General features: G+C 35.8%; 1 protein-coding gene across 2 annotated transcripts in view; it reads right to left on the bottom strand.

The window, feature by feature from the left end:
* Positions 1–1,479: 1,479 nt before the first annotated feature.
* The window catches only part of SLC9C1 (solute carrier family 9 member C1), an 86,384-nt gene continuing 63,751 nt past the window's right edge, over positions 1,480–24,112 (bottom strand). Inside the window, exons 21-29 of one of the 2 annotated variants that reach the window (XM_074301172.1) lie at positions 17,163–17,288; positions 16,893–16,991; positions 15,159–15,329; positions 10,330–10,461; positions 10,028–10,213; positions 7,524–7,650; positions 5,636–5,676; positions 3,853–3,955; positions 1,480–1,737 (exon numbers count right to left, since the gene is read on the bottom strand). In XM_074301172.1, the coding sequence (XP_074157273.1) occupies positions 3,884–3,955; positions 5,636–5,676; positions 7,524–7,650; positions 10,028–10,213; positions 10,330–10,461; positions 15,159–15,329; positions 16,893–16,991; positions 17,163–17,288 (954 nt within the window). In that variant the 3' untranslated portion in view covers positions 1,480–1,737; positions 3,853–3,883. The remainder of the gene's footprint in view (positions 1,738–3,852; positions 3,956–5,635; positions 5,677–7,523; positions 7,651–10,027; positions 10,214–10,329; positions 10,462–15,158; positions 15,330–16,892; positions 16,992–17,162; positions 17,289–24,112) is intronic. The other variant, XM_074301171.1, reaches the window with a different exon arrangement.

The following is a 24,112-nucleotide window of genomic DNA, read 5'->3' on the forward strand; positions in this document are numbered from 1 at the left end:
TTCTATTCCATTAAAGATCTATTTTTCCTAGTAGCATTATGCTTCTTATAGCATTTTATTCAACATTGTAGTATAAATTATTTTTGCTTATAAGTTTTTATTTTGCCTTTTGGAATATTACATTCTTCTCATTCCCAGATTTTATTTGCTCCTTGTGATCTTAAATTACTACTTTTTGGGTGTTTGTATTTTTTCTTTCTTGTGAGACATCTGAATTTTAACTTGGCATTTAGAGGACTTTTCCTTTTTTGAATTTCCATTAGGAAATAATTAATAGATTCTATCTATACTTTGTCTTCTGGTTCTAATAGATCTAAATGGCTTTCATTTGAGATTCTGGATATATAGTGTCCAACTTTTTTTTTTTTTTTTTTTTTTTTTTTTTTTTTTTTGAGGGAGTGAGTTTCAAGGAATCCTATGATTATTAAATCATCTTTTGTCCTGTTCTCTAAATCAGTTTTTTTTTTATTTTGAATCTTTTTTATGCTGTTCAAATCAATTCACTACTCCCTGTGTGAAACTTGCAAAGTTTAAATTTAGATATTCTAAAATTGCTAAAAAAAATTGGGATAAGAAAAAACAGAGAAAGAGTACCTTAGACAAATCTCACTAAACAAAATTATTGCAAAAAATCCAAATATTTAGGAAGAAGAGTATTGCTACAGCAGTTGCTAAATAAAGTTCTTAGCAACTCATAAATGATGGAGTTCTTAACATTTTGCAGTCAAACTCCAGATATAAACATAGGAAAGGCTTTTATGTGTATATAAAATATATGTGTGTATATACTTTTATGTGTATATGGCTAACTGAGCTTCCTATTCTGTCACTGCTATAGCATATTCCTAGGAAACAACTATCTATTTGTTTCTCCTTTTGTTTTGTTTTGTTTCTAATAACTGAAAAAGAGATGTGATAGGAATTGCTCCAGGTTTCAGCCCCACAGTTTGGTCAAGGAACATAAAAGTGCACACGTGGTTGCTCCTTGGATTATAAAGTAGATAAAGACTGCAGTCAGAAAGATTCATCTTCATTAGTCGAATCCAGCCTCAAACACTTGCTAGATGTGAAGCCTGGGTAAATAATTTAACTACTTTGCTTCAGTTTCCTCATCTATAAAATTAACTAGAGAAGAAAATGGCAAACTACTCCAGTATCTCTGTCCCCCTCCACCCCCCCGCAATCCAAATGGAATCACAAAGAGTTGGACACAACTGAAAATGGCTGAACAACAATAGCTCTGATGTTCAGTGTTTCCCCTAATAGTTTCTTCAAATAGTTTCTCATTTTGACACCCTGAGTGAAATCCAAGACAGGAAAAACACATGAACAGCATTAACCAAGTAATAATACTCTTTGTCTAGCAACAATATTTCAAATTCAAATATTGATACTTTAATTTTTAAATACAGCATTATAGTTATTTTAAATCTAATATTAACATATTAACTATGTGACATAAACTTATTTCATATCTCTTTGAGTAAGAAATATACCAGAAATTTATATTGGGATCTTTGAACAAAACATAAGGATATGAGAATATGCCTAAAAAGTCTTCAAGAAAAATGTTGAGTCTAATTCAGGTTTTACTGAAGGGTTGTTATGATAGAACCATTGACGTTTTCATCTTCATCTATTCATAACAGGATAATAGCCAATAGTACATACGTATACATCATACACACACAAAAAAGTGGATGCTTCAAGGAAGAAGAATAGCTTTGTTAACCAGTCCTAAGAAAAAGGATAAAAAATATTTTAAGATGTTAAAAAGTTTTGAGATATCAGGGTACATTTTTAATAATTAACTACAACTGTTACAAAAATTACAGTAGGTCAAATTAATTCAGATTAGTATCTTGAGATAATGAAAGGATATTGTTCAAGGAAGTGCAGAGAATGAGAGATATGATTCCTTGTTATTTAAGCTTGTGAGACAACAGAATGAAAGATTAAGGTCAATTAAGTTCTAAAGGACTTCCTGAACAGTTGGGTGAATAACTGGAGCATTGTGCCAACCCATTCCCTCCTAAAGAAGGAATTGAGGTTAGGAATCTGACCTGTGATTTCATTAAGATAGGGAGCCAATGAAAAATCTCTACTAACACAGGTTGGTATCTTTTATGCAATTTATAGTCTCGGAGAACAACCCAAATTTCTGGGATATATTAACTTTTCTGTAGTTACTCAGCCTTTGTGTATCAGCAGCAAAACACCAAAGGGAAATAGAAGCAATAGTCTAGCCAGTAATCTGTTAATGAACTTTGGCTAGTTCAGGCTTTATCTTTAATTCTAAATTCTACTAATGTTGCTGCCAAAGCTTTTTGGATGGCGAAGGGAATGATTAACCAAAAGATTGAAAAAAAATATTATTTAATTTAGAAGTTTTCCAATTTCATGTTAACTTATTTGCTCTTTTCTATGGAGTTATTTTCTGACTGGTATGGGTAAGTTTTTGGCAAATCAAAAGGTTTAGCTCAATCAAGATGAGTTCTACTACATACTCAGGGACTCCTTTTTCCTTTTCTTTAAATTCATAGTGTTTAATAATTTATATTTCAATTGTAAGTCCTACACCTATTAAAATTGCTTTTATTTTATTCTTATCAACATCTGTTTTTATATCACCTTCATTTTAAAAATATTCCTCCATACTAAGTGAGCAAAGATTTTAAAATATAAAAAAGCTATTCAGCAGAACCAACACATTAACTGTGCCTGGAAAGCTATACAACATTGTATACCAGATAATATATGCAACATATCTTTAGTTTCCCCCCCCTCCACCTCTGCAAAGAGAAAAGGAAGGTACATGTTCTCAGCTATTTTCTAGACCCAAGCTTGGTAGTTTAAAAATCTTTTAAATATGCAACTAGTTCTTAAAAAAAAAAAAAAGGTGACCAAAACAAATATGCACACATGTAATATGTGTCCATGTACAAATACACATATATACACACAAATGTCTGTAATTACATTTATGTATATATATATATTTCTTGTATATAGTACACACTCAGCTTTTCATACTTCTTGCCTATTTCAATTGTCTCTTAATGTGTTTCTTCTCTGCCTCCAGTTTTACCTAATTTCAATTTCTTTTTCATATTATATCCATATTATTGTTTTTAACATTTCACTTTCATTATGTCACTTATCTGCTCAAAATCCTTGGCTCCCCCACACTACAAAATTTTTAGATTAAGCTTGGTTTTCAAAACCCTTCATGATATAATCTTAAGCAACATATCCAATTAATACTCACTATCCTCCAAGTGATCCTTTTTAAAAACGTTTTTTAACATTGTGCCTTCAGTATGGTAGTTTTCCCTTAAATGGGATACTATTGTTTTGTTTTGTAGCTTCTCTAAATCCTCCTCATATTTCAAGATCCAACTCTTGTTCAGAATAATTTCTATTTCCTTCAGTAATACTTAGTCTCCTATCATTCAGTAACCCCTTCTACTGGCTTGCAATATAATGTTACTGTTTCATGTATATATATGTCCTAACTCTTGGATTTGATTGTAAGCTACCTAAAAATATCTAGGATTACAGTTACTTCTTATTTCCCCTAGCACAATTCTGAACAAAGAATAGGTTTAATAACACTTGGTGAATTGGGAGCTGTTCTAGATAGCTTATACATATGAAACAATTAACAGAAACATAAAAGGAGAATGAGGGAACATAGGTTGTCACTTAGAATAAGGATCTTCAGGAACCAGAACCAAAGCGATTTTATTTGAAAAGAAGCTTTCTCAAGATAATAGTTAATTGATACTCAAAAATTCAGAAGAATCATCTTAAAGGCAGGCTATGATATGATTCAAAGAAAGGGTTCCTTACCTTTTCCTCTGAAACAGAAGCTTCTAAGAAATCACAACTCTTCAAGTGCTTCCAAGTTCACCCTGATGTCAGTAGAACACTCTTTCATATGTTTCTGAAAATTCTAGGAGGTGAGAAAGAGTATGATGATTGATTTCTGAGACCCCTTTTGACACCATTCTTATGTTGTTAACTAGATGTTCATGCTGTGCTGTTGATTCTTCCTAATTCCATATTCCCCATCACACCTGACTCCTTAGGATCTCAGGTAATCTTAGAAGTCAGGTAGACTTAGGAATCAGGTACTCCATGTGCCCTGGAGCTGTCAGTTCTCTTATTACAGTTATCTTTCCACATCATGGGGAATAAAAGGAGTGGTGCCCCCCCATCTGGAAAATTCATGTAAAAATTTTGGCCCTCCATTTTTACTATAGAAATCTGAACTATTGTGGTATTAAAAATAAAATATGTATTATGCAAGTATTAAAAATAAAATATGTATTATGCAATACTATACATATATTTATGCATTTCTGAATAATCTGCTAGTCTTCACATGTTGTCTATGAATTCCACCCTCAAATTCCCAATTAATTTTTTATGTTGACTCATGATATATTGAAATCATGATGGGGAAAGTTATATTGTGGAAGGGATAACTGTGCTCTCAGCTTTCCCTCTCTCCTCTCAATGGAGAAATGTTGGACAGCAAAGAAGGCAACAGGAAACTGGTGACTTCTTGATAACAATACTAATAAATGGATAAATATTGCCTCTATTCCAACTGTTTCTGCTGCTACCTAAGTAGTTAGCTAGTATTTATATAGTGCTTAAGATTTGTAAAACATTCTACAAATGTTATTTTATTTTGTATTTACAATCACCCTAGAAGGTAGTTGCCATTTTTATCCTCATTTTACAGATAAGAAAACGGAGACTGATAGAAGTTAAATGACTTGTCCAGCACCATAATGAAAATAAGTGTCTAAGATAAGATCTGAATTCAATCCATTGTCCACCTAACTATCTCTCAGGGAGGTAGAATGTGGAGAAACATAGTAGTTCTTCAAATCAAAATATATAGTTTTATTGATTTTTATTCATATTGGTATGTAATGTGATTATGGAATGTGCCAATATCCATTTTTGTCTATTTCAGCATGTCCTAGTAATGAAACACAAAAGCAGCCTAGAAAATTCTATATTAACAAAATTTCATTGGCATATATAGTAGCCTGAGTTTCAGCATGTAGTTATAATTGGATGATGCTGGGCTGTATCCTCACCTTTCCTCTATGGATTCTCCTTTGATACTAGACTCCCCACTATTACTTCAATGGTAAAGATTCAAAGCCAGGTTGAAAATTCTGAAGGGTCCCTGATTTGGAGAACTTTTGGCAGTAGTTTTGCTGGGAATTTGAATCTAATTCATTCAAGGATCCCAAACCAGTTTAGTCAATGTGGTCATGGAATTGATCCAACCATAGCTTGTCCCTTCCTATGACTTCTTATTATCCCACCTTTTCCCTACTCATTCTTTGGAACTCCAGATTCTTTGACACAGCAGATAGGGTTCTGGGCCTGGAGTCAGGAAGACTTGAGTTCAAATCCAGTCTCAGTCAATAGCTATGGGGCCTGGGACAAGTCACTTAATTCTGTTTAGGGTTATGTGAAATGAGCTGGAGGAAGAAATGGCAAACCAATATTTTTGCCAAGAAAACTCCAAATGGAATCACAAAGAGTCATTCACAATTAAAACTAAAGAACAACAAATAGCAAACTTAGAATGATGATTTTAATTTACCACTGTGGTATCTGAAGGTAGGTTCCTCTCCGAAATGGAATCTGTGGGGGATTTCACATGACATATTATAAAGATACTACCATGTTAGACAAATTAGAGAATGTTTGATATCTTTTATTAGTTCAGAATTATTAAATAATACCATTCATACAAATAGGGATTTAGAGTCAATTTGGAATTTCAGCTTTGGGGATCAGAAATCATTTTTTTAAATGTATTTTTACTGATACTATTCCTTAAATATCAAGTCAAGTTGATAAGCATTTATTAAGCATCTACTTACATGCCAAGTCCTATACTAGGTGTTCAGGATACAAAGATATAAACAAAACAGAACAGAACAAAAAACAAAGATAAAAAACAAAACAAAAAATAAGAACAAAAAATGTTCTCAAGGACCTTACAATCTAGTGGAGGAAACGATATACAAAGATTATTATACAAATGACATATAGACTAGATAAATGGGAAATAATCAACAGAGAAAAGGCACTATCACTCAAGGAGATAGAAAAGAAGAACAGCATCCAAGGAATAACAGACACATAGTGAAGAAGTAGAATTGCAAAATGGAGGGTCTTGTCTAAGGAATAACTTGAAAGCCAGTGTCAATAGATTGTAGAATACACGGAGAAAAAGAAGGTGTAAGAAACTGGAATGGTAAAAGCAGGGCAAAATAATAAGGGTTTTGAAAGTCATCAGAGGGGGTTCCTACGTAGCACAATACATAGGACACCTCTGGAGTCAGGAGGACCTGATTCCAATACTTCCTCCAATCCAGCCCAATCAATGTGATCATGGAAGAGCCAACCATAGTCTTGTCCTTTCCTCTGGCTTCTTAAAAGCCCCCTCTCTTTTCCCTACCCTTTCTTTGGAACGCCAGATTCTCTGGAAGCTTCATTACTTGAAACATTCCAAGCTAGAAACTTTTTTGGCTTCTAGATAATTGGAAGCTGTGTGACCTTGGGCAAGTCACTTAGCCTTGATTGCCTCATGAAAAAATAAAGAAAATAAAGTTATCAGAGGATTCTATATTTGCTATCCTGGAAGAAATAGGGAACAATTACTTAAGAGATTATTGAATGGGGGTAAGGTAACATTAACAGATCTTTAGGAGATGAATTTGACAACTGAGCAGAGGATGGTCTAGAGGAGGTTATAGTATCAATCCGGGAATGAGATGGTGAAGACCTGTATCAGACTAGTGGTGACATCAGAGGAGAGAAGAGAACATAAAGAAAAGATGCTCCAAAGATAGAACTGATAGCTTTTCATTTACAGATTATAATTTTAATTATACATGTTATATATGTATATGCACATTATATTACATGAGAGAGAAAATAACTTTTCAAATAAACAAACTACAAAGTACATGGTGTCTCAAACATCTTCATTCAGTTTTAAAACTATTAAACAGTGAATAAACTTAAGATAGTTTTATCTTGGATTCAAGTCCTAAATCTATAATGTGGCATAGTTATTGCAGGGCTATTTCTGTAGAGGGTTTTGTAGAAGTTTGAGAGGGGATGCACTTAAGAAGGCATAGGAAAGTCAAAATACAATAGATATAATTGTTTTTCAGTTTTCTTTCCTTTTTTTTCCCCTCAGGATGTTATATGCAGAAATGACATGGTTTGGAAAATGGATGGGGAAAGAGGATATACATTAAAAAGAAAAAAATAGGAATTAAAAAGTTTGAAGGAATAAAAGATGAAGCATGTTGAAATTCTAATGTTCTCTAGAGAGATAGCAAAGATTGTAATTTGGACTTGGAGGCCACAAGATTGGAGTTTAAATCATCGTGTTAATTTGAAAAGTATAATTGAAAATGTGTTGATATAAATTTCTTTTTGTAGTAGGAAAATTAGAAACAGATCTGACTTACTTCCAGCTTTAGGTTTTGCTACATGTTTGCATACAGGAACATAGCATTTAGTGTTGTGCCTGCATTTCTTTAGATCAACTGATGTCTGAATCACTAGTATTTTTGTTATGTCTGCAATACCTTGTATCTAGAGAGTAAAAAAAAAATGCAAATCAATGACTGAATACTACATTATATTTCAATTAATTTCAATATATTTCAATTAAAACTGAGCATCTCTCCACAGAGCACATTTTCCTTAGATTATGCAGGGATTCTCAAACTGTGGCCTGCAGGCCAGATACGGCCAGCTGAGGACATTTATGCGGCCCACCGGGTTATGGCAAATGGGCTGAGGGGAAGAGACAGAGTGTGAGTTTTTGTTTTTACTATACTCCAGCCCTCCAACAGTCTGAGGGACAATGAACTGGCCCCCTATTTTAAAAGTTTGAGGACCACTGGTTAAGTAAGCCTAAGTAACTGCTGAAAATCTTGATTCATTACCATTAACTATCAGTCTGGGAGGACCTTGTACAGATCAAAATCCAGTTATTGGGTTAAATTTTTTATTCATCTGGTTGGTTGTTTTGTGGCTGGTTGTTGGCCTTCATTGTTGAAAAGGACCAAAATAATATTACTTTGTCAGAGTTGAATTAATGTTGAATTAATGGTAGGTATCAGGCTAATAATGAGCTTAGAATGCTCTGCCACAGGTCGACACAAATAGTCCCTATAAACATTTGGAGTAGACTTTCTTAACTTTGCACATCCCACATTTCTTCTGAGCAAATACAATTCTGCTTTGCTCATAGAGCACAGCATCTTCTCTACTAAGGGCATTCCATGCTGGGCAGTTCTGTGCCAGTGTCTCACATGTCATACAAATAATTTTAAAGTTCTTAAGACCTTGAGAGTGTCCTTGTATTGCCTTTTTTTTTTTAAATTATTTTTTATAAAAATTTAATTATTAAATTTTATTATGATATAATTATAATTATTAAAATTTAAATTATTTTTATATAAAATTATTTTTTATTAATTTTTATAATTGTTTTGTTAAGCATACATTTGGCATTCAAATATTGTGGCCAACCCAATGGAGTTGTGTTCTCTGCAATAAAGTTGAACTGCTAGGAAATTTTACTTGAGGAAAGGACTTCAGTGTCTGGTATTTTATCCTGCCAGGGGATCTTCAGAATCTTCCTAAGACAATTCAAATGGAAGCAATTCAGTTTCCTGTCATGGCGCTGATATAATGTCCAGGTTTCATAGGTATATAATAATGACGTTAGCAAAACAGCTCTGTAAACCTTCAGTTTGGTAGTCTAATACCTCTCTTTTCCCACTCTTTACTTCAGAACCTTCCAAACAGTGAGATAGCTCAGGCAATGCGTGTGTCAGTATCATTACCAATATACACATCTGGAAAGTATGCTTCCAAAGTCAGTGAACTTACCCACATCATTCAAAGCTTCCCCATTTGCTGTAACTGATAGTTCCACATATGGCTAGTATGGTGCTGATTGGAGTACCTATATTTTCTTGGTGTTTTTTTTTTTTTTTTTTTTTTGGCTAATATTGGCACAAGCAGCAGAAAATTGATCCATACTTTGTAGTTAGCATATGAATTTAGTCTTGTAATCAGTATGAAGATCAGGGGTCAAATCCTACTTCTGACAGAAGTATGTCTTTTAAACTCTGATCTTCAGGATGCTCACTAAAACTTGGTTGAGAATTTGCATTGGTAGAGTTTTACTATCCACAAAATTGCAGATCCTTGATATATCAGTATTATAATCTACAGGGAATATGGTAACTTGAAAAGACATAGACCTTAGAAATAAAGATTTAAAAGGGATTGTAGAAGTCACCTAATCTTTTACGCAACGTAGAAATCTCAGGCATATTTCTAATGATAAAGAACTCATTACTTAAGAAATTAGTCTGTTGAATATTTGGACAACTAAGTTTTAGAAGTTTCTTCCCTTTACTAAGCTGTATCTGATGGTCTATGATTTCTACCTATTAAACTTAGGCCAAACAAGTCTCTTGCCTTATGACATGGAACCCTTTGATGAAGCATTTGAAGGTAGTGACCTCATTGAATATGGTGGTATTCTTATTCCCTCAATTAGTCATTATGTGACATTGTTTCTTTCACTATTTGGGTTTTCTTCAATTTGACTTAATCAGCATTTATTAAGCATCTATTATGCAAGGTTCTTTGTCAGGTGCCAGAAATATATAGACAAAAACAAAAGTGGTTCCTCTTTTCAAAGAACTTAAATTCTACTGGACTGTCTAGTTTTGTCAATATACCTATTCAATGTGACATCAAGATCAGAAAATCAAACACAACTGGCACATCATAGAATGGCACTGTTATATTTCTTGCCCTAGATGATCTTATACTTCTGTTAATAGAGTGTAAGATAACATTTACCTTTTTAGAAACCATATTGTATATTATCATATAAGACGACATATAGAGTATTACTTAGAGTTATATAAAACCATCTCTTTACCTGATGACACGTTTTAGGAATTAGTGTAGGTGCAAAATGTATTTTCTGTAACTGACAATCTTTGGCACTTCCATATACAAGAATAACATAGCTCACAGTTTCATCATAAATGTCAGCTTTGGTACCCATTGGTACATCTCTCACATACACATTACAGAGCTGTAATTGCAAGTTGTATGACCAATTCTACAAGAAAAAAGGAAATAACATTATTTTGTATGTAAATTCATCTCATTTAAGAAGAATAAGTATACTCTGTTTTTACATGAGCTAGAAGGGAGAAAGGGCAATTAGCATCTCACCTCATAAGCCAAAATTTCCTTGACTTTTTGAGCACCAACACCAAGTGACAACTTGAGCCATATTTTATATTCTATGGAAGGACAGCACTCTTTAAATGTTTCATACAAATGCTCTTTGGGAATGAAATAGGTCTGAAAAAGGAAGGAAGAAGATCATATCTAAAAGCAGAAATTTATTATTTCAATCCTCACATTAAGAAAGGTGAAAATATTCTTTGCCATCATGGTTTGCAGAAAAGGGTTTTCCAGTTTTTAGAAATAATAAGGGGCTGTACATGGGCTTAATTTTGAAAATGAATTTTTTTGTGGCAATCCACAAAATAGCTAAATTATTTGCTGCTGCTGATCAGAATTTAGAACTTTTGAGATCCAAATACTTAACATGAGTTTCCCCAACTAAATGGTTCATGCATTTTGGGTTTGTTTGTTTTGTTGTTGTTGTTGTTGTTTTGGGTGAGACAACTGGGATTGAGTGACCTGCCCTTGTCACACAGCAAGTATTAAGTGCCTCAGGGCATATTTGAATTCAAGTTCTCCTGACTTCAGGGCTGGTACCCTATCCACTGGACCATCTAGCTGCTCCCATGTGTTCTGTAGATTTAAAAATGCATAAGCTTGTAAGTATTATTTCTTATATCTATGAACAAAGGCAGCCTTAAAGAATGAGCTCAAATTTAAGTATTTCCTCTGATAACGTATGACCTTGAATAATCACATTAGCTTCATATAATCTCTTAGATTATAACTTAAAATGTGTTGCCCTTTCTGTACCAGCAGAGAAAAGTTTCTACCCTAGAATTTTGTTACTCTGAAGAAATCACAAGTCCAGACTTCCTCCATCCCCAAGTGAACTTAGCTGTCTTTGTTCTTTCATACCATGCTCTGTGCTTTAGTTATTGGTATATACATAATCTCCCTTTTTGGAGGACAAGGACCTGTTTATACATATTGTATCACATATAACATCTGGCACAATGGTGGGCACAGAAATATTTTCAATATTATATGAATATGAGAGCACTGAAAGGAAAAGGCATCATGTAATCTCTTTAGTTGAAGATCAGTCTACCAACAAGCATTTACAAAATACTTTCTGCTCTAGGGCAAAAATGAAACCTGCTCTTAATCATCTCAATCATGCATCTCAATAATTCTTTCATTCCATTTTATCATGGAGAACAGTATGTACCCATATAAGCAAATTCAAAATGAATACAAAGTAAATGCAAGGTTGTGTGTGTGTGTGTGTGTGTGTGTGTGTGTGTGTGCTCGCAAAGCTAGTAGGGAGAGAGGAATTCAGGTTGTACCTCATGTTGGCAGTAGGTATTTGAATGGAGTTTTGAAGTAGGCTAGGATTCCAAGAAATGGAAGAAAGTAGGGAGTGCTTCTAAGTATGGAGGGTACCAATGAAAAGACAGTGATAGAAAAGGAATGTGATGTGGAATGGACATTCAGTAGGATAGAATAGTACTTTAGGTGATGGTGTTTGTAAATTTTTCTTCATTCTTGAAGAGGACCAGGATATCAGAGAGGTGATGCCATGACATGCAAGTGAATTGGATTCAAGGGAGAGAGAGCTGTGCAAGGTCACCTCCTTTACTTTCCTCTCCAGAGTCATCTGGGTCCAATGGCCAGATATAGGTCAGGACAATTGGAGATGGTCTGGGAATACCAGTACTGTAGGCTTCCATTTTGGAAACTGTGGATCATAGAGTGAAGGGAGGTAATGTAAGGAGAAATTGAAAGAAATTAGGAGACTATTAGGGGAGGGGTAGGGAGTACTGTGGCACCCAAACTGGCATGATGGCTACCTAAGGAGAAAGAAGAGCATGGATGTAAGAGATTTTGTAAAGATTGAGAGGACAAGTACTAGCAATCATTATATCTATAGTATATAAACATTTCTAGTAATATTATAGTTGGTGTCTAAAAATTGCAATTTATTTATTAATTCTACATGGGACCTATGAGATGAAGTGAATGAAAATTCAGGGTTGGCATTATTTTAGCACTCATACATTCATGCAGACTAAATAGTTTTATCTTTGATCTCACATCAAAAACAAAAATATGAGCACAAATACTGAGCAACATGTGAGAGACTGTGCCCTTCTCTTTGGACAAGAAATCCCAGCATCTTAACTCCATAATCCCAATGAGTACCTGCCTAATTTATCCCCACACTTATCTCATTCCCTTAATTATATAATCCATAGTAAATGTTGTGAAATGTGTTCTACACAATTTCCTGGGAAGAAAAAACAATAAAGTTTTGTCAAGGCAAAACTCATGGATTCTTCCCAAGTATTTGGATTGAATGAACTAATATAGAGGAAAGCACATTGCAGTATGAAGAGCATGAACAAAAGAGACCTGGATTTTCATCTAGATTTTCATGCTAATATCATGTAACTTCAGAGATATAACAAATTCCCTGATCCTCTCTTTTCCCCTCATTTAAAAAATTAGGAATAATATTATTTACATAGTTATGTTAAAGGGTTTTTAATTAGGAAAATATTTTGTAAAATGAAAAGTAGCGACAATAATGATTATTATTTCCCTCCTTTGATAGACTGCTGATAGATTATTCTTAAAGTAATAGGTTCCTTATATTATTTCCCCATCAGAATCTTTCTGGCTATTCACCATTATCTTTAGGTTAGAATGCAAACTCCTTAGTTTGATGTTTAAAGCTTTCTACAATTTAGTCCCAATATGCCTTTTGAACCATAATCCTAAGTACTTTTCTATTGTTTTCCTGACAATTCAATGTTAAAGGGAACAGTAATTATAACTGATTCTTAAATTGGTTCAGAGTTCTAGAGCTAGGAATAACTTCAGAGGCCATTTACTCTAACCCCCTCATTATAAAGATGAGATCGAAGCCCAAGGACATTAAATGATTTGCCGACCATGATATCTCAGAAATTTTCACTGTGATCTGGGGTCACCATGTTTTAAAGTTTATAAAGTGACTTATGTATGTGAATTTGAATTTCACAATAATCTTTTGAGATACATATCACATGTATTATTCTGTCCTCTTTTCCCCGGAACATTAGTCACAGAATCAAAGCACTGAACACATTTTTACAATTGATTCCAAATCCAGAATTTTTCCCACTATAATGTGATGGATGTTTTAGGAGATAGGATAGTGATTGGGGGTAATTGTTGTTCAGTTGTTTCAGTCACATGCAACTCTGTGACCCCATTTGGCATTTTTTTTTTTGGCTAAGATAATAGAATAGTTTGCTATTCCCTTTCCCAGCTCATTTTACAGACTTGAAAATTGAGGTAAACAGGATTAAATGACTTGCTTGGATAACAAAGTGTCTTGAGGACACATTTAAACTCAGGAAAATAGGTCTTTCTGACTCCAGGACTAGTACTCTGATATGGAGGGTAGATAGGGAACATTTTGTATTACACATGGTGCTTAATTTTTTACAGGAATTTTTTAATGCTTTTTAGGAGATTAAAAAAAAAATGCCCACCAAACTGCAATTGCATTGTATATATCTTGATGGTTTCATAGATTTTTGAGCTAAAAGGAACTTTAGAGGTTATTCAGTCCATTTCTACAGATTCAAAGACACTGAATTTCTAAGATTTGGAGTGACATGACCAAAGTCACAGAGGTAGGAAATGGCTGAGCATGGATTTAAATCTAAGTCCAGTACCTTCAAAGCCAGCCTTCTGAAACACTTATCTTTAAAAATAAATTTGTTAACAATACCAAATTCTGGTAATCAGAGAGGTAGATTTTGAGAGGCCTATCCTCAAGGAAAACAAATTGCAAGAATAGTGATAAGATCTGAGGCCACTTGGTAATACAATCGGACAGAGTCCTGGATAGAGGCACTTCAAATCTGACCCCAGATCCACTTATTAGTCATATGAAGCTAAGCAAGTCATGTAACCCTATTTGCCTCAGTTTCCTTACCTGTAAATTGAGTGAGATGAGGATATAGCAAATCACTACAGTTTCTTTGCCAAGAAAAACCCCAAATAAGATCATGAAGAGTCAGACATGATTGAAAACAACAATAAGAATGGTAAAATTTAGTAGTAGCAACTAGTAGTCTAAATGAAAAGGAAAAAAAAACCTCAGAAAAGCTGGCTGCTATGTTTCAGTTATATGGTTAGGATATGTATTAATTATACATATTTTTATATATTTACATAATTTGCTGTTCATTCATATCCAACTGCTGTGAATCTTTCTTAGTAAAGATACTGGAGAGGTCTACCATTTCCTTCTCTAACAGACTAAGATAAACAGAGGTAAATATATTTCCTAGGGTAACACAACTCATTTGAACTCAGGTTTTTCTGATTTTAGGTCTATCCACTGAGACATCTAGCTACCTCATATTTATTATTATATATTATATTATACAAAATACATAAACATAGGCAAAATTACATGTTTTACTACAATAACCAATATTTATTATTGCATGTATTTACATAAAATCAACTAATTGGATAGAAGAAATCATCTCAATATTGTGGATAATAAATTTAATGAGTATTATCCATGAACTAATTTGTTTGACACTCTTCCCTTAGTATGATTATAGTGAGTTTCATAAACCAGCTTCAGTAAAAAATTCATTAGGTTGGGAAAAAATGTGAATCTTAATAAATATCTACTATATGCAGATTTTGTTCTTTCATAAACATTTTTATGCCCTCATTCTCATCTCTCATATAAATGTGTTAGATATAGGAATATTTTTATTAATGGATTTGCACATAATAATTAATAAGAGGAAGTAATTATCAGGGGAAAAGGAAGCCATATCCAAATGTTTCCTGACCTCTACTACAGTTTTACAGGTGGCAGTATATTTCACAGGTTCATTGGTTAAGCAGTTCAATTCTCCTATGATTGCCCCACTGATGAGGTAGTCTGCATAAGTCATCTGACCGCTATGGTCACCCTTTGAGGGCATTTGGTCCATTCTAAAATCACGGTAGGTACTCTTTCGCTGTTCACAAAGAAAGAACAAGATAAAGCATACAATTATTCTTCATAACCCTCTAACAAAGGGGAAAAAACCCACCCCAAATCCCTTAATGAACCAAACAAAACACCACTCCAACTAATCACCCAATTTGTAGCTCATTTTCACCCTGTTCTTGAATATCCATCCTACTACTTTTGGATAATTTGACTTTTGCAATTTTTTATTTCTTTTGGAAAAAATAATTCTCAAAAGATCATCACAAAATGGAGGGAAGGGTGGCATGAATTTGGCATGAAAATATCCCTTAAATGTCTTGCTTTTAATGATTCTTCCTACCTTGTGAATTATGCCCCAAACACAGCTAATAATATGTGGCTAATTCCCTTTTCCCTTTCTGCAGAAGAGCAGAAGGCAGCAACCCATATGCTGGAGCAAATGACAAATTTATTTGTTTGTTTTCAATAAATATCTGAAGTGGGCTGGCTCTTCTGCCAAATACTTAAGCTTATCCATATCAGTCAAATTTCTCCATAATCTTTTTTTTCTTCTATCCTCTTGAACATCTGCTTGATTACAAACTCCATGATATCCTAGATTTGTTTCTGATTATACTCAGCCATTCATAGAGATTACATTATTTGAATCTAAGTGTCCAAAAACTACCCCAGCAGGTGATCATCTAATCTTTTGTTTTAAGATCTTTAGTGAGGGAGAATTAACTAATTTCTGAGACAGTTCATTTTGTTTTGGGATGATTCTAATAGTTAGAAATTATTTTTTATAGTAAACTAAAATTTCCCTCTCTTTCCTATCCCTATCACTTGCCTCCCTTAAATTCTCACTTCAACACAGCAATTGTGAATACTAATCTTCCTTCAAGGTACAGCTCAAGGATACCTCCTCTGTGTCAAGTCATTCATATTTTCTATCTCCACAAATTATTTTGTATTTCCTTATTTGTGTACCAACTGGATTCCTGTGGAAGAATGAAAACTTCTTGATGGTAAACAAATATTGCTTTTTTCCTTTATTCTTCACCACTTAATATTTCTTCCACTAAATTTAATGGAATGAGCTTATTTATGATGATTGTTACCCATTTCTGAGAACAATTGAAAAGATTAGTATGCAGTCATCAGTCTTCTCTATTCCACACAGATCTCTAGAGGAGACATTTTGATATAATCAATAATATCTTGAACTTGGTACCAGAGTCCAAATCCTAATTTACAAAGACTAGCGGCCTTGGGAATAAATTATTTGACCTCTGTAAAACTTTGGGAATATTAAAATTAATACTTGGCTTATTATTACTATTTAACCCTGTTTTGTGGATAAGTTCTTTCTGAAATGCTTTTAAAAAATGCTTTTCCCAATAACAGTCCCTCCATGTCTATTTGTATAGTATAGGATGGAAATGTTCATAGGACTGTAGTGTTGAAATTAAGGCCTGGAGAAATCAAATGTTTTGAGCAAGGTAAAATAGATAGTGAGTAACAAGGGAAAGTTTAAAAAATTATAAAATATTATAAAGTTTTGAATGCCATCACCTTAGTGTAAATTTTGCAGTTATGGATCTCTTACCTTTATCATTCCAGTGATAATCAAATATATTCCTGTCAGATCATCACCTTCTTCAAATATATTATTTCCACAATCAAAGGTCAAGATTCTGACTTTTTTCTAAAAATCACCAAATGCTCAGATAAGAATGATGTTTTTGTTTGCAGAAAGACAAGATAAATAACAAAAAAAAATAATTTCAAAAACAAACTCAGAAGGAAAGGATGAAAACAAAACATGAGAGGGTAAGAAGGGAAGTAAAAATAAATAGAAGTCAAAATATTGCCTTACCTTAATGAAATTTATGTGGACTTCTGATTTATTTAGCCATGGAATATGGTATAATATTTCATCAAGAGAGGGAAGTCTGACAATGGGTTCAAAGTCAAGCATATCTTTCTTTTTAGAAATAATTATCTGTGAAACAAACCAAAAAGAGATTTGGTCTTGGCTAGCTTTGATGGAATCTCTAAAACACTTATTGCCAACATAATGACATTTCCTTTGTTTTTTCTTCTGAAATTTCCTTCCTCTTTCCTCTTGCCTAACTTTCCAATGTTGACTCCTTTCCTCTCCTACTACTTCCTCATGTTGTGATTGCTCAGATGCTATGGACAATATTTTAATTTTTTTTCTTAAGTATTAGACAATTGGTTAAAAATAACTATAACTTCAAAGAATTTTTCCAGCCTAAATGTTTTTATCTAGCTTTAGTCAATGACATTGATGAACATCCTCATTAATGAATCTTTACTGAACATCCTGATGTTTATGATCTTTTTCACACTAGTGATGAGCCAGAATAACAGGTTTATCTTATTGCTGGTGGTGGTGATATTTACTCCTATTAATACCTAATGGCTTGCTCAGCCTGATTTCAGTTGCTGGACAAATTCTATTTTCCAAGAGCCTATATTCCAATATAAGCATAATAGAAATACATTTTCTAAGTATTATTTTTCACTTTTTTGTCTCACATTTGATCAAATTCCATGTAGGGAAAAATTACATATAAGCATATGTAAGGATCCAAGGAGAAACCTCGCATAATGCAACAAGGTAGTAAAAGTCTTTGATACATGAGGCACCCAAATGTGATCTCTGCAGCTAACAGGGACTGCTTCAGGAGCAGGAATTCTAGTAGCATTGAGAATGAATCATCAACAGGAGACATCTCCTTCTCTTATTGGCTGTGTATGTGATGTCAGAGACCCAATATAAGTAGTGGGGACCAGGAAGTAGAGTAGTGCAGGATGTGATCACATACAATAAAGACTTGTGCTCCTGTGTCCGGGTGCTCTCTCTGTTGAACAATGAACTACTGCTCCACAAGGCAGTGCCCAGAGACGGCTAAATACCTGGGATTAGGTAAGACCTGGATGGCAGATCACAAGTGGCGCCCAACATGGGGCAGCGCTTTTAGGGTCGCCAGGCCCCACAAGGGAAGGTTCAACAGCCTCATGGAGAGATGAGAAGACAGAGAAGCATAATGGATTTGGGTTTAAGTTTTCCCAATGAAGACTGAGGACACAGCTGGGCACGCAGCTCAAGTATATAAGCTAGAGAGTCAGTCGAGTGATTCTCTAGCAGAGAACATCTGATGAGGAGCAGAAGGCTTGCTCCTGGACTCCAAGGCATCTACCCCTCAAGCCCATTGACTACAGCTCAGCAAGGAAAAAATCAGGAGGATGTGAGTGAATTGCTTAAGCCATTAGAATAAAAAGTGCAAGAACTCTGCTTGCAGACTGAGGAAGAGAAAAAATGAAAAGTTACTTTACACCAGTTAGAACAAAAGGAAGCAAGATTAGAGCTACAGAGATAGAAGTTAGGGAGAGAAAATTGAATACAATGGGTTAAATTTGGTTTTAAGGAATTCCACAAATTTTAAAACTAGGAAAGATTTTAACCTGGGCAACCAGATAAGGAAGTATGAGGAGAAAAGCAAACAGAGAGTTGGTGGCCAAAGCCCTGGATAGTGCAACACCTGAGGCAGAGCTAAGGAAGTCTTTTTTTTAGCATTTTACTGATTTATTTTGCTTGGTACTGCTCTAGGAGATCTGTACGGTATAGCCAGTTGGGCCAAGTTAAGTATTTTAAGTACCATGATGAGTTGGCCAGAAGAGGAATTAAGTACGTTGAGTACCTTGCTGATGAGAATGGGAGTGGTGCTTTTCACATTCAAAGCTGGGTTACAATTCTGCCTACAGCTGAGCATGTGCCCTTAGGGTATTCCCCATCTCCTGACCCTTCTCCCTCAACTCTGCCTTTGTGGGCAGGAGGAGGATAGTGGGAGGGGCGATGACATCATCAGCACCGCCCATAAGCAGTTGTGCCCACTTTCTATGTCCTTATTACTAGAAGCAGGGTTCAGCTCCAGGCCCAGGCAAAAAACACTTGGGGCTTGATGGCAACTATTACACACAGAGAATCTTTAAGCAAGCCTTTGGGGGAAGGGGATTGAAATGAAGGAGAGTAGAGTTGTATGCCACTGGGACTACTAAGCTATCCCCTGGAGAGCTGAAATCTATTCCTGTCTGACCTATAGATCCCTTGCCTTCAGGCACAGTTGCCTTGACCATTTCACCTCCTAAGAGTGCTCACAAAACAGTGTCCATCCATACACTGATGTGGGAAATTGTGAATGTGTAGCTAATGTCGCAGTCACTAATATAGGGAGAAAATGTGTAAGCTATCACCTAGGAGAAGTAGCAGCATCAAGCCTCCTGATACACACTCCTGAAATGCAATTTGGTGCTATTTATCCAGATTTTGACTCCCAGCAACAGAATCCAGGAATATTCTGGCCTGCAGCCATTACAGCTGACCATCCTATGCTCACTCTCTATGTAAATGGCATACCATCGAAAGGATTGGTAGACATGGGTGTACATCATAAAGTCATTAGAGGTACCAACTGGCCCAGTCACTGGCCAAAGATTAAGGCAGAACTCTACATGTCTGGGGTAGGAGGATCAATATCAACTGAAATTAGTGCTACTCCTTTGAGATGGATATTTGATGATGAGACAGGAGTTTTTATTCCTTTTGTAGTTTAAAAAATCCCCATCAATCTGTGGGGAAGAGACATTTTACAACGATTAGGATTAAAAATTTGGTTTTTTAGGCAGGGCTGCTGTTGAAGGCCTGCCAACACTTTCACTTGTTCCTATCCAATGGAAAACTGATACAGCAGTGTGGATAGAATAGTGGCCCTTAGGTAGCAATAAAACCCAGGCCTTATTAGATATAGTACAGGAGCAACTTGACCAAGGACACTTACAACCTTCTCTAAGTCCTTGGAATTCCCCAGTATTTGTAGTAAAAAAGAAATCTAGAAAATGGAGGATGTTGACTGATTTAAGAAAGGTAAATGAACAGATGGAAACTATGGGAACTCTTCCACCTGGACTTCCATCTCCTACTCAATTGCCTAGAGAATGGCCTCTTTGGGTTATAGACATTAAGGATTGTTTCTATTCTATCCCTCTAGATAAGGAGGATATGAAAAGATTTGCCTTTTCAGTGCCCAGCGTTAACTTAGCTGAGTCTTATAAAAGATATGAATGGACAGCTTTGCCACAGGGAATGAAAAACAGCCCTACTATGTGTCAAATGTATGTGGTTACTGGTTTTATTCCTGTAAGAAAAGCATTTCCAAAAGTTATGTTATTACGTTACATGGATGATATATTGGGATGTGCTCCTGAGGAATAAATGTTAGAAACATGTCTGTAAAAGACCATAGAAACCCTAAGGAATTACAAATTGCATATAGCTCCAGAAAAAATTCAAAGACATGCTCTTTTTCAATATTTAGGATATGAAGTATACCCTAAGGTGCTTACAGTACAAAAATTCTCCTTAAGGACAGAGAAGCTAAACATTTTAAGTGACTTTTAGAAATTGATTTATTTAGCCATGGAATATGGTATAATATCCAATATCCAATATCCATTGGAGATATCCAATGGATGCGTCCAGTGTTAGGCTTGACTACCTGTCAATTCCAACCATTATATGACATTTTAAGGGGAGACAGTGCTTTAAATTCACCACGCCAGCTTACAAAAGAAGCTCAAGAGGCTTTGAGACAAGTTGAACTGGCTTTATCCAATGTGGTTGAAAGAGTCACTCAAAAACCCTTGGAAATATCAGTTTTTGCTACACAAGAGGCACCCACAGCAGTCCTTCATCAGGGAGACAGTGTGATTGAGTGGGTGAACCTCCCAGCACAACCAGAACAAAGCCTTACTCCTTACCCAGTGCTTGTGGCTAGAATTTTACTAAAGGCCATTAAGTGAGCAGTACTGTAGTGGGGTGGAACTCTGAAAGGATATACTTGAATCTAAGATAGCAGGGTGCATGTAGTTAAGTACCTACTGGGTTCTAAGCACATACTTGATGTAATATAATGATGTAGTCAATCTAGTTGGTGTATACTTAGGGTAATGTGATATGATGTTCTACAGCTACACGTGCTCAGTGTGATAGTGTAATATAGTCATGCTGGTATATTTTAAGGGAGTCCCAGAGACAGAGGGCTCTCTCAGGCACGGCGATCTCAGCCACAGAGAAAACTTCATGCTTCAGACTCCAGAGTCCACCCTCCATTTTTGACCTGCTATGTATCTACTTTCCTGCCTCCTTCACTTCACTCTCCCACTAAGCCCAAGGACTCAGATTTATCCTGAGCCCACTAGAGAGCTAGCTCAGACATTACATAGTACAAATATCTGGGATAAGACCTGACAAGATATACACCTTTTATACTATTGCACAAATTAATGGATGCTATGAAACCATCCCAGAGTTGCAAATTTTATTGACCACAGCTCCAAATCTTACTCACGGGTCTCCATTAAAAATAACCCAGCTATTATTAATTGGCCATGGATTTTTGAAGAGAAGGTTTCTAAGGTTCCTCTTAAAGGACCAACTATCTTTACAGATGCATCCAAACATAACACTTGTGCTGTATTCTCTCATGACTTAACTATAAAGAGAGTAGTAGAACTTCCTTTCAGCCCACTTGGAAGAATGAATTGTATGCAATTATGCTAGCTCTTAATTATTATTTAAGAGATGTAAATATATTATCTAATGGGCCCATTCAGTAGGTGTGGTAGAAAGAATTGCCACAGCCCAAATAAAATTTGTAGCTTTCTGTATATATCAGTTCTTTAAGGAGCTTGAAGAACAAGTGAGAAAGTGTCCAGGTAAGTATTATATCTTTCATGTCCATTGAAATTCAAAGGCAAATCACCTTCTAATCATGTTAGCCAATACCTCTTTATTTCAGGAAGCCCAAGAATCTCATTCTAAATATCATCAGGCTGCTCAAGCTTTACATTTGCAATTTGGGATAACAAAAGAAGCCAGGAGTATAGTAAAAGCCTGTACAGCTTGCCTTCCTTTCCATGCTCTTACACTTGTGGTTTGAGACCTAATGAAATTTGGCAAATGGATGTGACCCATTATAAATCTTTTGGCTATCTGTCTTTTATCCATGTTGTGGTAGACACCTTTTCAGGATTCACTTTTTCAATACCAGCAGCAAAAGAGACAGCCCAAGTGGTCACTGAATGCCTCATACAAGCTTTTGCAATTATGTGTACCACAAGCAATAAAGACAGATAATGGACTGGTTTATACACCTTCTGTCTTTCGGTCCTTCTGCTTTGAATTTGGCATTGCCCATTCCCATATAACACTACTTGCCAAGCTATTTGTACCCTCAAGGTGCTCCTGTCTAAACAAGAAAAGGAAGTATTGGGGTTCACATGACCCTTCACCCAACTCACAAAAGCTCACTTAGATGCAGCAATATATACACATAATTACCTGCAATTTTCCTATGCTGTGAATCTTACCCCAGCAAGGCATTTTTGGCACATGCAAAAGGCACAGTTGAACAATGAATTGGTCAACAAGAATGGGAGCCCTTTCTCCACAGTGATGTGGAAGGGCTTAGATGGCATCTGCAAGGGCCCAGATTGGGTTGGGGTTTGGAGACCTGGATATGCTCTTGTCGTTTCCAATGCAGACTCAATAGCAGAAGAGTGAATCCCAACCAGGAACATCTGTGACCTGGGGAATCAAGAAGAGAAGAACCAGAAGACGACCTCATCCCCAATGATGGCCCAGAAGGATCAGGTGGATATCAGCAGCCCTTCAGATGCTGATGAGAGCCAGGTCCCTCCTGAGCATGACACCAAAGATGGCGAACACAGCACCAGTGTCACAGCTGAATTGGACTGCCTTGGTTGATGCTTAGCACCTAGTAGCTGACAAAACTGGACAATGAACTTGGCGCTTCTCCCATGGCCCCCTGCCAATCCTATGGTGGGCTGGGGGGGAGGCTTTGCCCATTTTCCTGTAGGCTATGCCTCTAAATTAGTGGGTGAAAAACCAACAGACCTATCTGCCAAAATAACTGAGGCAGTGCTGAAGAATATGACTTCTTTTCTTTACTAGATACAATTGAAACCATAGAACTTTACCTCAGGTATTCATTTAGTACATGACTTACCTAATCCCAGGTCTTCAGACATCTGTGGTCACTGCCTCGTTGAGCAGTAGTTCATTGTTCAACAGAAAGAGCACCCAGACACAGGAGCACAAGTCCTGTGTCTTCCCTGAACATGGCTTTCTTGAACGGGATGACCAGCTCTTACCATCTTACTTTTTATTTACCCTTGTCCTATTTTTATATGCCTTGTAATCTCACTAATTAAGCAAGCTGTTGTTGATGTCAAAACTCGTTTGATGCTGAGTGGTCCCCGCTAAACAAGAAAAGGGAGTTGTAAGGGTCCAAAGAGGAACCTCGCACAGTGCAATGGAGGAAGTAAAAGGCTTTGGTGCTTTGGGATATGATCTCTGCAGCTAGCAGGACTGCCTCGGGACCGGGAACTCTAGTCCCATTGAGAACACATCATCAACTGGGAAGCTTCTCCTTCTCTCAGACCCAATATAAGTAGTGGGGACCAGGAAGTGGAGCAATGCAGGGTGTGATAGCGAACAATAAAGACTTGTGCTCCTGTGTCCCGGTGCTCTCTCTGTTGAACAATGAACTACTGCTCAGTGAGGCAGCAGCCAGAGACGTCTGAAGACCTGGGATTAGGTAAAACTGGCGATCGGTGACCTGGGAGATTACAGGTGTGTGTATGTGTGTGTGCATATGTGTGTGTGTGTGTGTACATACATACATACATACCTTTGGGATAGATAGCTATGTGGCACAA

This window comes from Sminthopsis crassicaudata, chromosome 3 (genome assembly GCF_048593235.1).
Source record: "Sminthopsis crassicaudata isolate SCR6 chromosome 3, ASM4859323v1, whole genome shotgun sequence".
In the NCBI taxonomy this organism is placed as follows: domain Eukaryota; kingdom Metazoa; phylum Chordata; class Mammalia; order Dasyuromorphia; family Dasyuridae; genus Sminthopsis; species Sminthopsis crassicaudata.